Source organism: Mesocricetus auratus, unplaced genomic scaffold (genome assembly GCF_017639785.1).
Source record: "Mesocricetus auratus isolate SY011 unplaced genomic scaffold, BCM_Maur_2.0 Super-Scaffold_100015, whole genome shotgun sequence".
Lineage (NCBI taxonomy): Eukaryota > Metazoa > Chordata > Mammalia > Rodentia > Cricetidae > Mesocricetus > Mesocricetus auratus.
Window position 1 is genome coordinate 65,578,162 of NW_024429198.1, and position 14,349 is coordinate 65,592,510.

The window sequence follows — 14,349 nt, forward strand, 5'->3', positions numbered from 1 at the left end:
TGTCATACCCCATCCACCAGAGCTTGTAAGAGGTGAGAAGGTCTGTTGTGACCACTGTTCATTCATAAAGAGGAGCTTGTATTCTATTCTAGCTACCTCTTCAAAGACTTGGGCACTCACCAACACAGCTCAGACTCTTCTTTGCCCAGGCCCTGGGAAAGGGACCTCTGGGTGATTGACTGGCTGCCCAGGGTTGTTCTCCAGGAGTCCAGTCACAGGTTCTTCTCTGCTTCCACACTCTTTTAAACTAGTTAACCAACCTGCTCACCTCAAATTTGGCCACAGGGTGTCGCTAAGCTGTCAAAAAAACAAGTCAGTTTCCTTGGCTTCAGAGCACCAGGGCAGCTGGAAGCAGGAGGAGGGTGGGAGGAAGCACTTAGGAAGTGAAAGTTACCTTTGGCTAAACAGTGAGTATGAAGCTAGCCAGGGCTAGATGAGATCACATCTCAGAGAAACTACCCACAATTTTTGTCATTATATATCGCATCAATACTCCCAATTTATTGAGGCACAAAGCCCACCATCAAACAGTAACACCCTGCCTGGACTCAGCAACTCATCCCAAGTCCCTGCAGTGGCCAAGTGTGGGGCAATAGGAAGGAATGAGTTCTGAATGTTTACTGTTTTTGTTCTAAATACTTAAGCTTACAGTTTTCAGTAACTGTTTAACTGACCTGTAGTGAAATTCTTAAAAACTGCACAATGAGAATGCGTAAGCCCCAATACTACTGCCCACCCTGGGGATGCTAGGAGGCAGGACTACTGGCCCACCATGGCCAGACAAGAGACAGAGCCTTGGAGGTGCTGCTTACTATTGAACTTGGTTTAGGAATTTAGGGAGAAAACAGGAAAGATCTTGAACCAATTGTGGCTCTGTTCACCTATCAGCGTCCTTCTTCCTCCTGTGTACTACATGGAGGCCCATATGCTACCTGTCAAAGAGAAAAGGGACAAGAGCTGAGGGAGACGCTTGCCTCTCACTCTCCTCAGCTGGAGAAAAGCAGATGTCACAGAGCAAAACGCAGCCTTTTATTGGTCTAACCGACATGCCTAGTGATGTGCTTGGGCAGCCTTCTCTACCTGCCCTCCAGGCTTCCCCCTGTTGGCAGCTCCTGGCTTGCCTCCAGAGAGAGCAGTGTCCTGGGTAGGAGTGGCAGACATTCAGGTGGGGCCGAGGGGCAAAGGGAGGCCAGCACCCTACACAGCCCCTGCCTGACAGGGTGGAAGGGGTCAGGAGGGGAGGACTCTGCCAGCAGCTCCTACTGCGCCCTTCGTGCCATCAGCATCTCTCGGATGTTGTCCTCAGCTTCCTTAACACTCCGCTCCAGGTAGGACTTTTTCTGCTGTAATATGAGAAAGAAGGGTTACGATCAGAGTGAGCAGGCATCGTCATTACAGCCACAGGTTCTGCTACCCTCCCTGGACAGTGGTGCCAGAAGTATTCTGCCAAATAAAAGACAGGAAAGCTCACCTGCCCACAGCACTCCCCTCAGGCAGCACAAGGACCTGGTCTGGTACGGGAAGCACATGTGTCCTGTAGAGGGCAAGCCACAGCACCCTTCCCCAAAAGGAAGTACACGAGGTTACATCAGATAAAGGCCAGAAAATTCCAGGACATAGCTCCTGCCCCACAATGGGCTGTCTCTGAGGGTTTCCCACATAGCCCCTGGTGTGTAGAGCAGACTATGCACACACTGTCCGGTGAGCCCAGTGCAGCCAAAAGACTGCAGAGCTCAGACAGGCAGATGAGTCAGGGTGCAATCTGCTTTTCTAATGAATCTGCTGCCACCACAATCCAGAGCAATGACACATGGTTTAGTAAAGCAGGCTTATGGAAGCTCACCTTCTGTCCCATCTGGGTCCTAAATTAAAAATCTCAACTTCAACAAAGAAACATGATGACTTTCAGAAGACATAACCAAGACTGGGACCACAAAGATTAGTCAAAGGAAATGATGTGTGGACATTATTTGCCCTGTGCTCATTCCAAAAGTATGGTGGCTTTACCACAGGCTTCTGCCCTGGGAACAAAGTTGTGGCCATGTTCCCACTTAGCAGACATGAAAGTGCCCATTAGAGGAATAGTATACATGTCTTCAAAGAATACTCAGAACCACTCCCTTCTAGGGTACATAGGACCAAAAAAGCCACACAGGGGTTTGGTGCCACCAGTGCCCTCCTTTCTGCCCTCTCCACTTCACCCAAAGCACCTGCATGACCCAGGGAAAGCCTAAGGCAGAGGGCAAGTGGGCCACACATCACCATGCTTCCAGGGATATCACAACATGCTTGATAGGCCCTGGCTTGCTTGGGAACTGAAAGTGCAGACTGTGAAGGAGCACATCTACAAGGTGGTCATTTGCATCAAACCTCTGGTGTACGCTCTGCAGGTGTCTGCCTTAAAACTTCTCTCTCATGGCCAGATAGCTATGGAACAATGCATTCCAAGGCTCACCATGCAGAAGCAACAAATCTGTACCAGCTCCTGTGTGAGCCTGCCTTCAGCCTGACCTTCCATCCAGTCAACCCTCCTCAGGCAGGAAAAGCCCAGTCCCCTGACTCATCTCCTATCTGCCAACTTGCACCCACTTCCTTACAACACTAGGAGCACCATAAACACCACCAGGACTGTGACAATTCAGCAGCCCCAAATGTGTACTGTTGCTAAGGAATTTTTCTTAAGTACACTGCTAACCCTGATACAGCCTATCACTGTGATAAAATGGGATTGAACTTCCTTTGATAAACAACCCTTGGAGTTCACTTCTGAGTTTAAAAGGCACACACTGATAACTGCTGGCTCATCACTGAAGAATGTGCCCACACAGGAGAGCCACATACCACCTGGGCACCTTGGATCCAGCCTCGTGGGAAGTGCAGACAGGGCTGGTGGAGAAAGCAGGACTCTCCCTGCCACAGCTACTGCTTAGGGACCTGGGTCTGTTGCCTTTGCTCTGACAAACTGAGGTCACAGATGGCAAAACCATAAATGTAGACCATCACAAGAGCCAATTCTGAACAAATGCAGGTTATAATCCTCAGAATTAACACTTTTTTAACCCCACAGCATTTTTTCCTTTAATCATCTTTTTAAAAGATAATGTAAGTAAGTTTAACTCCCTTTAAATCTCATTGTCTGGTTAGTTTTTGTTTTGTTTTGCTTTTTAAGTTCATTTTTGAGAGAGGGTTTCTCTGTGTAACCCTGGTTGTCCTGGAACTCACTCTGTAGATCAGGCTGGCCTCAAACTCAGAGATTCACCTGCCTCTGCTTCCCAAGTGCTGGGATTAAAAGTATGCGTCACCACCGTCCTAGTTTTTGTTTTAGAGGCAGGATCTCCCTTTGTAACCTGCGTTATCCTGGTACTCAGTATGTAGCCTAGACCGGCTCTGAACTTATAGTAATCCTCCTGCTGATGTTACAGGTGTGTACCATCAAACCCAGCCCTTTAAATCTTCAGTTTAAATAAATTTAATGGACAATTCTATAAACAAACAACAGAAAACCACTAACCCAATAGCTCCTGTCAACTCAGACCGAGGCACCTGCTGGCAGGTGAACTCCTTCACAAATGTGTCCTGCAGTTCTAATCCCTCTTAATCAGAAACACAGTCTACAGATTTGATCCCATTGTGGATTCTAAATCCAGCTAGTATCCTTGAAAGAAGGCAATGGGGAAGACAGGTCACACGCAGAAGGAGAATGTCATGTGTGCTCTAAGTAGAGACTTGAGTGATTTGTCTACAAACTGGAAGAGCAAAGCAAGCATTCTTTTTGAGGTTCTTCAAAGGAAGCATAGGCCCATCAGAGTCAGCCTCCAAGAAATGGAAAAACAAATTGTCATTTTGTTTTCTTAAATATATGAATCTGTGGTGACTTTTTTTAAAAAGATTTTTTATTTATTGTGTATACAGAGTTCTGCATGCATATACATGTGCACACCAGCAGAGGCACCAGATCTCACTACAATGGTTGTGAGCCACCTTGTGGCTGCTGGGAATTGAACTCAGGACCTCTGGAAAAGCAGCCAGTGCTCTTAACCTCTGAGCCATGTCTCCAGCTGCCCTGTGGTGACTTTTTATGTAGCTAAGAAATCAACACAGTACCTGAGAGGTGTGTCCCAGACACAGTCCATACCAAAGGCTCCTCTGAACCATACCTCTGGCCACATCAACTGGCAAATGTCTCTAAACATCTATATGCTGGGATCATACTTCTCTCAAAAACAACTATGAGAAAACTGACCAAAAATAGACATGAAACCATCAGAAGATAAAGAAAATGAAGGAAGCAAGACTTAGCTAACCGTTTCTCCTTGATTCTCTGTAGTTTATTCCTAAAATGATCAGAGTCAGCTCCATTCCTGAACTGGTTCTGACACTGCGAACACAGACACTGTGCATGGTCCTTGAGTCTGCCACACCTTGCTAGCCCTGTCTCACAAGTATCCAGAGCCTTCATGAAGAGGCTCCTCTGAAGTGTCTTTGCTCTGCTCCTCCCCCTCTTAGAGGGAAAGTCAAAGCTATTCCGTCTGTGGGCTGCTAAATCCAAACAGCACAGCCTAGGTGGCTTTTAAACACAAATGTTCTGCAGACTGGGGCCAAGACCAAGGCAGATTAAGGATCTGGTTGGCATTGTCTGGCCCACAGGCAGTACCTCCTAACAGTGTGCAAGTGAGCTCCTTGGTCTCTTCTAAGGGTACTAATCCCATCCAAAGGGCTCTACCCCCTTGACTCAATCACTTCCCAAACTCAGCTCCTCCAGGTCTTTCTCAAGTGTCACCTTATAGAAGGAAATGTCTAGAGGGCAAACTTGGCTCTGCCGTGCCTGGGTCCTAGAGTTTAGAAGGACAGCAGCAGCTCCTGCTGGTTGAATAAGGTCATTCACAGGGAGAATGAATGTCTTGGGAGTCCTGGAACATTCACTGTCCCTTGTTCCCCTACCATGTTCAATAAATGGGGAACACGCACCAGAGGGTGCAAGGGCAGAAAGTGACTATTCCTCACAATGGCTTTCCTGTTTGGGCTTTGGCCCCTAACCTTTTGCCCCTTTTGCAACTAAATCTTCACTGATGCCAACAGGGACACTGGAGCCTTGATCTCACAAACACAGCAGGCCCTTAAGCTTTAGCAGGTCAATTGCTATGGCTATAAAACAAACCTTTTCAAGACTGGGTTTTAGACTCTGGTGTCAGCCTCAGAGCCTCTGTGAACTGCACTGGGACGATGGCCAGGGTCCCGGGAACACAGGTCTCCCAGCAGCAGTTCTGGGAAAGCATGTGCTGTCCTTAAAGCAGCTGCCACTTCCTTACCCCCAAGAAACCCTTCCCTAGAGATTCCCCTAGTTCCATCAAATCATAGAGCTGTGGGTGCAGCAACCTTCTTCTGGGACCTGCTTTTGATAAGGATTTCGGAGATTTTCTGTGGGGGCTCAGCACAGCCAGGGAAGTGATATTACTGGAGTTATTGCTCACAGATCCAAGGTTCTTTTTCTGGGAGACAGTCTGAGGCTGACTTTCCAGTCTCATCAGAGGGACAAGGTTCAAGTACCCAGAACTTTCCCGACATGACACCATCTCTCAGACAAACTCCTGAGGTAATTTATCCCATGACACTCTACAGGCTTCCCTCTCTTAAGAACTTGATCCCTAACTCTCTTCTAAATCAGTACTTCTTCTTTTCCCGTTTGCCTTGCCTTGGGGTATAAAAAAGGCTGTTTTTTTTAGCCTAGGCTGTCTTTGAACTCAAAATCCTTCTGCCTCAGCCTCCCAAATGTCGGGAATACAGGTGTGCACCACCACACCAGCTATTAGAAGTTCCACTTTTTGATTCTTTACTCTTACTAGGGTTTCCACCTGTCCCCTCGATAGAATTCTCAAATTTCCCTTTGCCAAACTCATGTGTGTGTTTGGTTTTGTTTATTTGTTTTTTTTTTTGTTTTTTTGTTTTTTTTTTTTTCTGTTTCAACACAGGGTTCCTCTGTGGCTTTGGAGGCTGTCCCGGAACTCGCTCTTGTAGACTAGACTGGTCTCGAACTCACAGAGATCTGCCTGCCTCTGCTCCTGAGTGCTGGGATTAAAGGCGTGCATCATCACCACCGGACTCCCTCTGCCAAACTCTTAATGGTTAAAGTAAAACATAAAACGGAGCTAAGGGGAGAGGGAAGACACAGTGGATCAAAGTGGCCTCCAGCCAGCTCTGTGCCTCCAATCCAGGCTGCAGAGGCAACAGACAGGGCTGTCTTAGGCTCCCCTCTGCCTGAGGAATTTTGTGTCCTCACATGCCCTCTGGTCTGAGTTTGGCTTATCCCAACCATATGCTTCCAGCTTCTCTAGACCCCTGCTAGGTTCAGGTTTTCCTACTAAGCAGAAAACTGAAGGCAAAGGCTATCTTCTCATCTGTCCCTTGACACCCCAGATTTAAAAAATCGAAGAAACAAGTATGGTGCTCATGCCTATGAACCCAGCACTCAATCATGACTTTAAAAAGAAAAGGAAGTAACAAAAACAAGGGTTAGAGAGGTGGCTCAGTTGGTAAAGTTTGGAGTCTCGGCATACACTTATAAGGCTAGGTGTGGTAGCACCTGCCTTTGATCCTTGTAAAGAGGAAGAGACAGGAATGCCCCTGGTCCCACTGGCCAGCCAGTCTACACTAATCAATAAGCTTCCAGGTTCACTGAGAGACCTGCTTCAAAGGATAAGGTGGAGAGCAACTAATGAAGATGCCCAATGTTGACTTCTGGCCTCCACCCACCCACGCACACACTGGTATACATGCACAACAGGCACACACAAACACAGACCAAATATTTTCAGACTACTCTCAGTTTTCAGAAGTGTAGCTAGTCAGAGGGTGGCAGTGCCATCATAATGAAGCTAAAAAAGGGCCAGGATGTGCTAAACGTCAGGGAGTATGTCTTGGCAGACAGGAAGCCCATGTGAAAAGCAAGAGCGAGATGAAGCATCTCTTGGACAGCAAGGATGTCAGGATTTGATTTAAGAGACAGGCACTGACCATCTGTGAACTCCCACTGAAGAAGCCAGGACCCACGGTGACTGCAGAATGACAGCACTGAGGGACAAGCTCAGAACAGAAAGCAACCACTGTAGGAGGAAGTCTGATGCCGCCATTAAACATGTGACTTACTAGAGGCGCATACAGATGAGGCGGTTTACCACACCGCTAACCACACCCACTTTAGGCAGGACTAAAGACGTATACGGCTGGACGTAAAGACGTATACGTACGTAGGCGGAACTACGTCACTAGCCAAGCCCACTTTTGGGCATGGCTAGGGGCGTTACGGGGGAAGGCATAAAAGACAGCGCACAGGAAGTCTCGCTCTCTTTTCCTGGAGTTCGGCTTCCGGTCCAGTCGCTAGCTGAGATCTGCTGGGCTTCTCAGGGTTTGGTATCTTGTGAGTAATTTTCTAAATTAAATACTTAGCTTCACTTTCCTTAATTGTGTGTCACGTATCGTTACAGCGTCCGTAAAGCCAACAAACCACCTCAGCAGCAGGTACAGTACCTGCACCTTATACAAACTATGCTAGGAGGCCATTCTGAAGGACAGGCATCTCCTGCAGCAGACATTGCTCCCATGCCAGGTCGCATCCCAGCCACCTGGATACTCTGCTCCCTGTTCAACTCAGTTCATCATCACAAAGTGCTACACCGCCCTAGCACGTCAGAGTGGAGATGCAATGGGGGAGAAAGCTTTCTTCTTTCAAACCAGTGGCTTGGTTGTCCTCCTTAATCCCCTGAGGTCATGGGACCTATATACTGCTGCCTTGTCTAGCACGAGTTCCATTTAAGTGCCAAGAAAGCTGGGAGAGACAAGGGTGGAGGAAAGCTGGCAGGGAGTGCAGGGCCACGAGGGGCAACTTGTCCAAAACAAATTGCATTGACCAGGCTTCAAAGAACCATCATCAGTAGGTAACACCCGGCTTAAAAGTGAAGATGAAAATCCAGAAATCCTATTTGGTGGCTGACACTGATACAGGCTGAGACATTTGGTTCAGCAAAGATTAAGGGGAGAAGAGCAGGGGTTCTCATGTGGTCCCCACCCCAGAAGCATCAGCAGGGAACTTGTTAGAAATGCACATTTTTGGGCCCCAACCAAGACCAACTGAATCAGAAACTTGGATTGAGTCTAGTAATCTGTGTTTTTACAGCCGTCCAGTGATTCCAGAACCTGCTGAAGTCTGGGAGCCACTGTTCCAAATCAGGAGTCAGTAAATTTTTCCAATAAAAGGCCAGATAATAGTTTATATTTTATGGGGCTGTCTGTCACTAACACAGAAGGGGTCACTGACAATGTGTGAGCCAGTTGTGTGATCTCACTACAGGGCACAGCAGGCCTTTGAGAACAGACTGGAGCCCAGATCTGCTCAGCAGCTGTAATTTGCCAACCTCTCTCCTTAAAAAGATCGAGCTTTATAGGGTGGAATGAGTACAGCAGGTAGAGATCACAGTGACTTTTAACTTTCAATGAAAGCTAATAAACAGGTCAGTTTCCACTTCCTCATCTTTCCATTCATTCACTCACTCATTCAGCTCACTTCATGGAACAGCTTTGCCTACTTTTTCCTTCAACAATCCTGGTGTCAGACATCCACAGCACCCCACTCCCAGCTGCCTGGATGAGCCCCCCCATTCACTGGGGGCTTCTGCCTTTCTGCCTATGAAGGCTGCATCATCCGGTGACTTAACCTGGAGAGCAAATGACAACCACTGGCATTCCGCCATAGTCCACCCAGCTCAGGGCATTCACTGGATCCCATAACTACAGTAACTGGGCCCCTTCCAGGCTGCCTTCTCACTACCACAACCTTGAGACCTTCTGGACAGCCGGTGTCTGACACTCAGCTCGAGCATGTCTTCAGTCCCATCACTCTCCCTGTCCAGTGTGCCATTCTGTCCCTTTCCATACCTACCGAGCTTAGCTGCCACAGACCAGCAAAGGATTTTTAAATTTTCATAAAAAAACAAAAACAAGTTAGGTGTGGTGGTGAACTCCTTTAATCCCAGTACCCAGTAAACAGGCGGGTGAATCTCTGTTTGAGGCCAGCATGGTCTACAAAGAGAGTTCCAGGACAGCCAGGGATATACAGAGAAGCCCTGTCTCCAAAAAACAAAAAACAAAAACAACCCCCCCCTCAAAAAAAACTCAAACCAAAAACAAATCAAAATTTGGGCTGGAGTCATGGTTCAGCGGTTAAGACCATTGGCTGCTCTTCCAGAGGACCGGAGTTCAATTCCTAGCAACCACATGGTAGCTCACAACCATGTATATTGAGGTCTGATGCCCTCTTCTGGCATAAAGGCATACATGAAGATAGAGCACTCATACATGCGATGAATAAATCTTAAAACAAAACAAAACACTTTATTCCCCATGCACACACTTTTCAATCAACACACCTCTTCCCACTGTTAAATCAGTGTCCCTGTGTTTTTGTAAGAATCAAAATCAGCATGGCACTCACCCAGCTGCTCAATTTTTTAAAATTACAAAATTACATAGCCAGGTGTGGTGGCGCACACCTTTAATCTCAGCGCTTGGGAGGCAGAGGCAGGCAGATCTCTGAATTCGAGGCCAGCCTGATTTATAACTCGAGGTCCAGGACAGCCAGAACAAGAACAAGAACCTTCCCTAAACATTCAACTAAAGCAGCCCCAAGAAACTCTAAAACATGACCTCTCCCCCAGTGTAGTCTCTAGCTCACTTTGTTGTCTGTACAACCACACAACTCTTTAAGCATAAGCAACTTGTCTGACCTGGTAAACACGTCATCCCTAGCACCAAGAACTGACACACAATTCATTTAGCCAACACTAAGTAAGTACCCAGCATACTACAGGCCCACAAAGCACAGGGCTGAGAAGAGTGAACAACACACACACACTCACTGTCACAAGGCACACACAACAGTGAACTCCTGCCTTAGACAAAGGCTCACCAGAACAAAATGAATAAAAATGAATTTTAAAGACATTTTTTAGGGGGTGAAGACAAGCTTGGCCTGGTGTGGGTTTTGTTTGTTTGGTTGGTTTTTTTTGGTTTTTACGAGACAGGGTTTCTCTGTATTGTTTTGGAGGCTATCGGTCCAGCCCGGCCTCGAACTCACAGAGATCCGCCCGCCTCTGCCTCCCGAGTGCTGGGATTAAAGGCGTGCGCCACCACCGCCCGGCTTCTGGTGTGGGTTTTGAAACTGCAAAGTCCACCCCCAGTGACACACTTCCTACAACAAGACCACACCTACTTCAACAAGGCCACGCCTCCTAATCCTTCTCAGATAGAGCCTCTTCCTGAAGACTAAGAATTCAAATACATGAGCCTACAGGGGCCACTCATTTTAAGCCACCATGATAAGGGCTCTGAAGGAATGCAGTCCGCAGGAGGAAGCACTGAGGTGGCCAAGGCTAGTGTAGAGGTACTTTTGAACACAACAGAGCAGGTGTGTGGAGAGAGAACCGGGCATCAATAAAACTGAAGTGCAGAGACGAGCCAAATCATACAGTCTCCTTGTAGGACATTGTGATCACACTCTGACACTCCCCAGACTGCCAATAAAATTTACCTTGAATCAGAGGGCAGAGTTAGCTACTAGATGACCAGAATTAGTCATAGAGGTTTTGGAAGACCCAGGACATATAGAGACACAGGAAGCAGTAGAGAGGGGCTTAAAAAGATTCATAGGCCTTTTTTGTATCAAGGAAGGAGAAAGAGTGAAGAGGTCATTGGTTGCGTCTCTGATCAATCTGGTTTTTACCACGATATCTGACTTTTGAGTTTTACTTAATAATAGAACATTATAAGTAATTGTTTCAGAGTCTCCCCTCTCTCTCCTCTCTCTCTCCTCTCTCCCTCTCTCTCTCCCTCTCCCCCCTCTCTCTCTCGGAACTCACTATGTAGCCCAGGATAGCCTGGAACTCAGATCCACCTGCCTCTGACTCCAGAGTGCTGGCATTAAAGGCATGCATCACCATGCCCAACACAGGGTCTTAAACCACTAAAGTTTCAGTATTCGTCTTAAAAGCAAAATAAAGTCACTAGGTTTTAAACTCTGCTGAAAAAAGTCAAATCTTTTCACCAAGTCTCCTCCTGGCTGAAGCTCAGAATGAAGACACAGCTTCCCTCAGAAGGGCCTGAGTTATGAACAGGTAACAAGTGCACTAAACATGGTGTCTCTTTGTCCCCAGACTGAGTACAGGACAGCCAAAGCCACAGCAAAGCTGCTGTCCTGGCTAAGCATCCTGGACCAGTTGCCTGTGATATCCAAATACTGTTGTCTGAGTTGTGATTTGGAGATGTTGTGATATACAGGATTACAGATACACGTTGTGTTGGAAATCTGCTAGAGGTTGCTGTAACAGTCTTTAAAAGACAATATCCTACTGGCCAGAGGAGTTCTAGGACAGCCAGGTCTTCATAGAGAAATCCTGTCTTAAAAAAACAGAACAAACAAACAAAGGGACAGTGTCTTAGTGATGACAGTGAACAGTGAATATAAAGAAAAGTAGAGGATTTAAGAAATATTCATGAGGAAGAGTAATAACAGAATTCACCAAGACCTTCAGTGTAACCTGCATTAGACATCAGATGTTGGGGGAGAGGACTAGACAGGAATGCTCGATTTCCCAACCAACACACCTCACTTGGACTTGTATGCTGGATAGATGGTATTATCTTTTACTGTGCTGAGGAATCCAAGACCAGTACTGCAAGGGAAGATTACTAATTTTATTTCCAACATACTAAGTATAAGGTACCTAAATCATGCCCAAGGTAGATGTGAAATGAAAACTAGATTGGATCTCAAGTTCGTGAAGGAGAGCTAGGTCAAAAATGTAATTTTTAGGGTTGGGGAGATAGCTCTGTTAGTAAACTGCTTGCTGTGAAGCATGAAAACCCAAGTTCAATCCCAAGACCCCATGGGCTGGACTGTGGACAGTGGTATACACTCTCCAGAACTTGGGGGAGGCAGAGCAGGTGGATTCCTGGGACTTACTTATAGGCCAGTCAACCTAGTCTTCTTGGTGAGCTCCAGACCCAAGAGAGACACTGTTTCAAAATATGAGACATGATACCCAAGGTTGACTTCTGGCCTCCATGTGCACGTGTACATGCAGACAAGCACCAGTGATGTACACCTTTAATCCCAGCACTCAGGGGGCAGAGGTGAGAGGATCTTTATGAGTCTGAAATTAGCCTGGGCTACATAGTGAGCTCTAGGCTAGCCAGAGATACATAGTGAGACCCTATCTCAAAACAAACAAACAAACAAACAACAACAAAAAAAACTGAAACAGAAAATTGGGGAGTATGACTGGGAGACTGAGGGTGTAATGTAATTCAGGGTACAGTCTTGCCTGGTCTATGTGCAACACTGGATTCAGTTCCCAGTAACACAAAAGATAAAAAACGAAATCAGTCTCTTGTGAGGGCAGTAGGATGGTTCAGGAAGTAAGGCTGCCTGCTACCATGACCATCTGGGTTTGATCCCAAGACCCAAATGATGGAAGAGAGAACCCAATCGTGCAAACTATCCTCTGACCCCCCCCCCACAGGTATCCATACACCCACTGACACAAATAGATAAACATAATCAAAGTTAAAAAAATATAAGTGATGCCGGGCGGTGGTGGCGCACATCTTTAATCCCAGCACTCGGGAGGCAGAGGCGGGCGGATCTCTGTGAGTTCGAGGCCGGGCTGGACCGATAGCCTCCAAAACAATACAGAGAAACCCTGTTTTGTAAAAACCAAAAAAAAAAAAAAAAAAGACACCTTTCTCATGACACCTGAAGTCATAAGAAAGGATAAAATTCTTAGAGTATAGGGGGTTTAACCTTCAAGAAATTCAACATTTTATGACTGGAGGAAGACAGGAACTAACAGGCTAGAGAGGAGAAAAAACAAGAGGTAAGTGGCATAGGAAAAGGCATGAGATCAGACAGGAGCAGTGACAATGTCACACCTGTAATCCCAGCACTCCAAGAGGCTGAAACAGGTCAGAGAGTGTCAGGCAGCCAGGGCCACACATCACCCATGTCTCAGAAAAACGTAACAAAACCATAGGGGTGAGGGGGAGGAAGGGAGGATGACTGTGTGGGAAGGGAGGGGTGCCATATACAGTTACTAGGATATATCTTCTACCTTGAGGCCTGACCCCAAAATTTCATGAAAGAAATTAGGCAATAGTTTAAGCATCAACGTTTTTTCCAGTGAAGACCCAGGACTGTGACAGAAGCATGCACTTATCATGCTCAGAGGAGCTGGAAGGCTTTGTTTGGGAAATAAAGTGACCACAAAAATGTCCTCAGAGACCTTCCAAGGCCAAGGCCGAGAATCTCATTAAGTACTTGGAGATCAGCAAAGGCAGCACAGAGAACCACATATCTATATCCCATAGAACCCCGTGTGAGTGCCTTTCTCAGCTGACTACAACCTGCACACCACAGTCTCATTCACAGGAGAAAAATACAAGTACTTGGTGTATAATAATAAAGAACATGGAGACTCACTTAAAAAAATGTTCTTAATATATATTACTTTTTCCCCCAAGATTAAGAACTGGACAAACGGTTCAGCAATTAAGAGTGGCCTTTTGCTCTTCCAGAGGACTTTCAGAGTTCAGGTCCCAGCCCCCACATGCATTGTCTGTTGACTCAACCATCAGACATCCTTTTCTTGCCTCCCTGGGCACCTACACACACATGGCACACACATACACAGACACACACAAACACATCAATTGTTATAAGGTTTTTTTAAAACAAGGAAACAAAGGTCTCGGTAAAAAGGAGTAAGGGACTATCAATAAAAAAGCCAGTGACTGCCAGTCTTTATTGTCAGTTCGTGGTAGAGTTTGGCCTGAAGGCCCAGTAAAGCAGAGTGGATAGGGTGTGCCCAGGCTGGGAGAGGAAGCAGAAGCCAACACCTCACATTCTTAGAGGCGGGGGAGTGGCTGACTCAGCTCAGTTGGGGGTAGGACTCATGCAGGTGTGTGGACTGGTGGCCAAGCTCTGGGCTCCAACTAAATCAAGAACTGCTGTTTTCTAACAACTCCACAACAGAAAGAGCAATTAAAGAAACAAGCAAAGGGGCTGGAAAGCACCAATGGTGGAAGGACAGACTCACAATGGCAAACTATCCCTGGCCTCTACACAACTCACACACACACACACACACACACACCATCATAATAAGTAAATGAAATTTAAAAATTAAAGGATGTGTTTCTTTTTAAAAATGACATATTAATGGGTAATCAGCACATGAAAAGATGTTCGACAAAATTGCAAATACCACAAATATCTAGTATCACAATAAGATACCATTTTACATT

The 14,349-nt window shown here is 46.4% G+C and overlaps 1 protein-coding gene across 1 annotated transcript in view; it reads right to left on the minus strand.

Moving 5' to 3' along the window:
- Nucleotides 1-1,007: 1,007 nt before the first annotated feature.
- Nucleotides 1,008-14,349, minus strand: part of Pfdn1 (prefoldin subunit 1) — a 61,005-nt gene continuing 47,663 nt past the window's right edge. Inside the window, exon 4 of the mRNA XM_040758113.1 lies at nt 1,008-1,343. Within this exon, the coding sequence (XP_040614047.1) occupies nt 1,260-1,343 (84 nt within the window). The 3' untranslated portion in view covers nt 1,008-1,259. The remainder of the gene's footprint in view (nt 1,344-14,349) is intronic.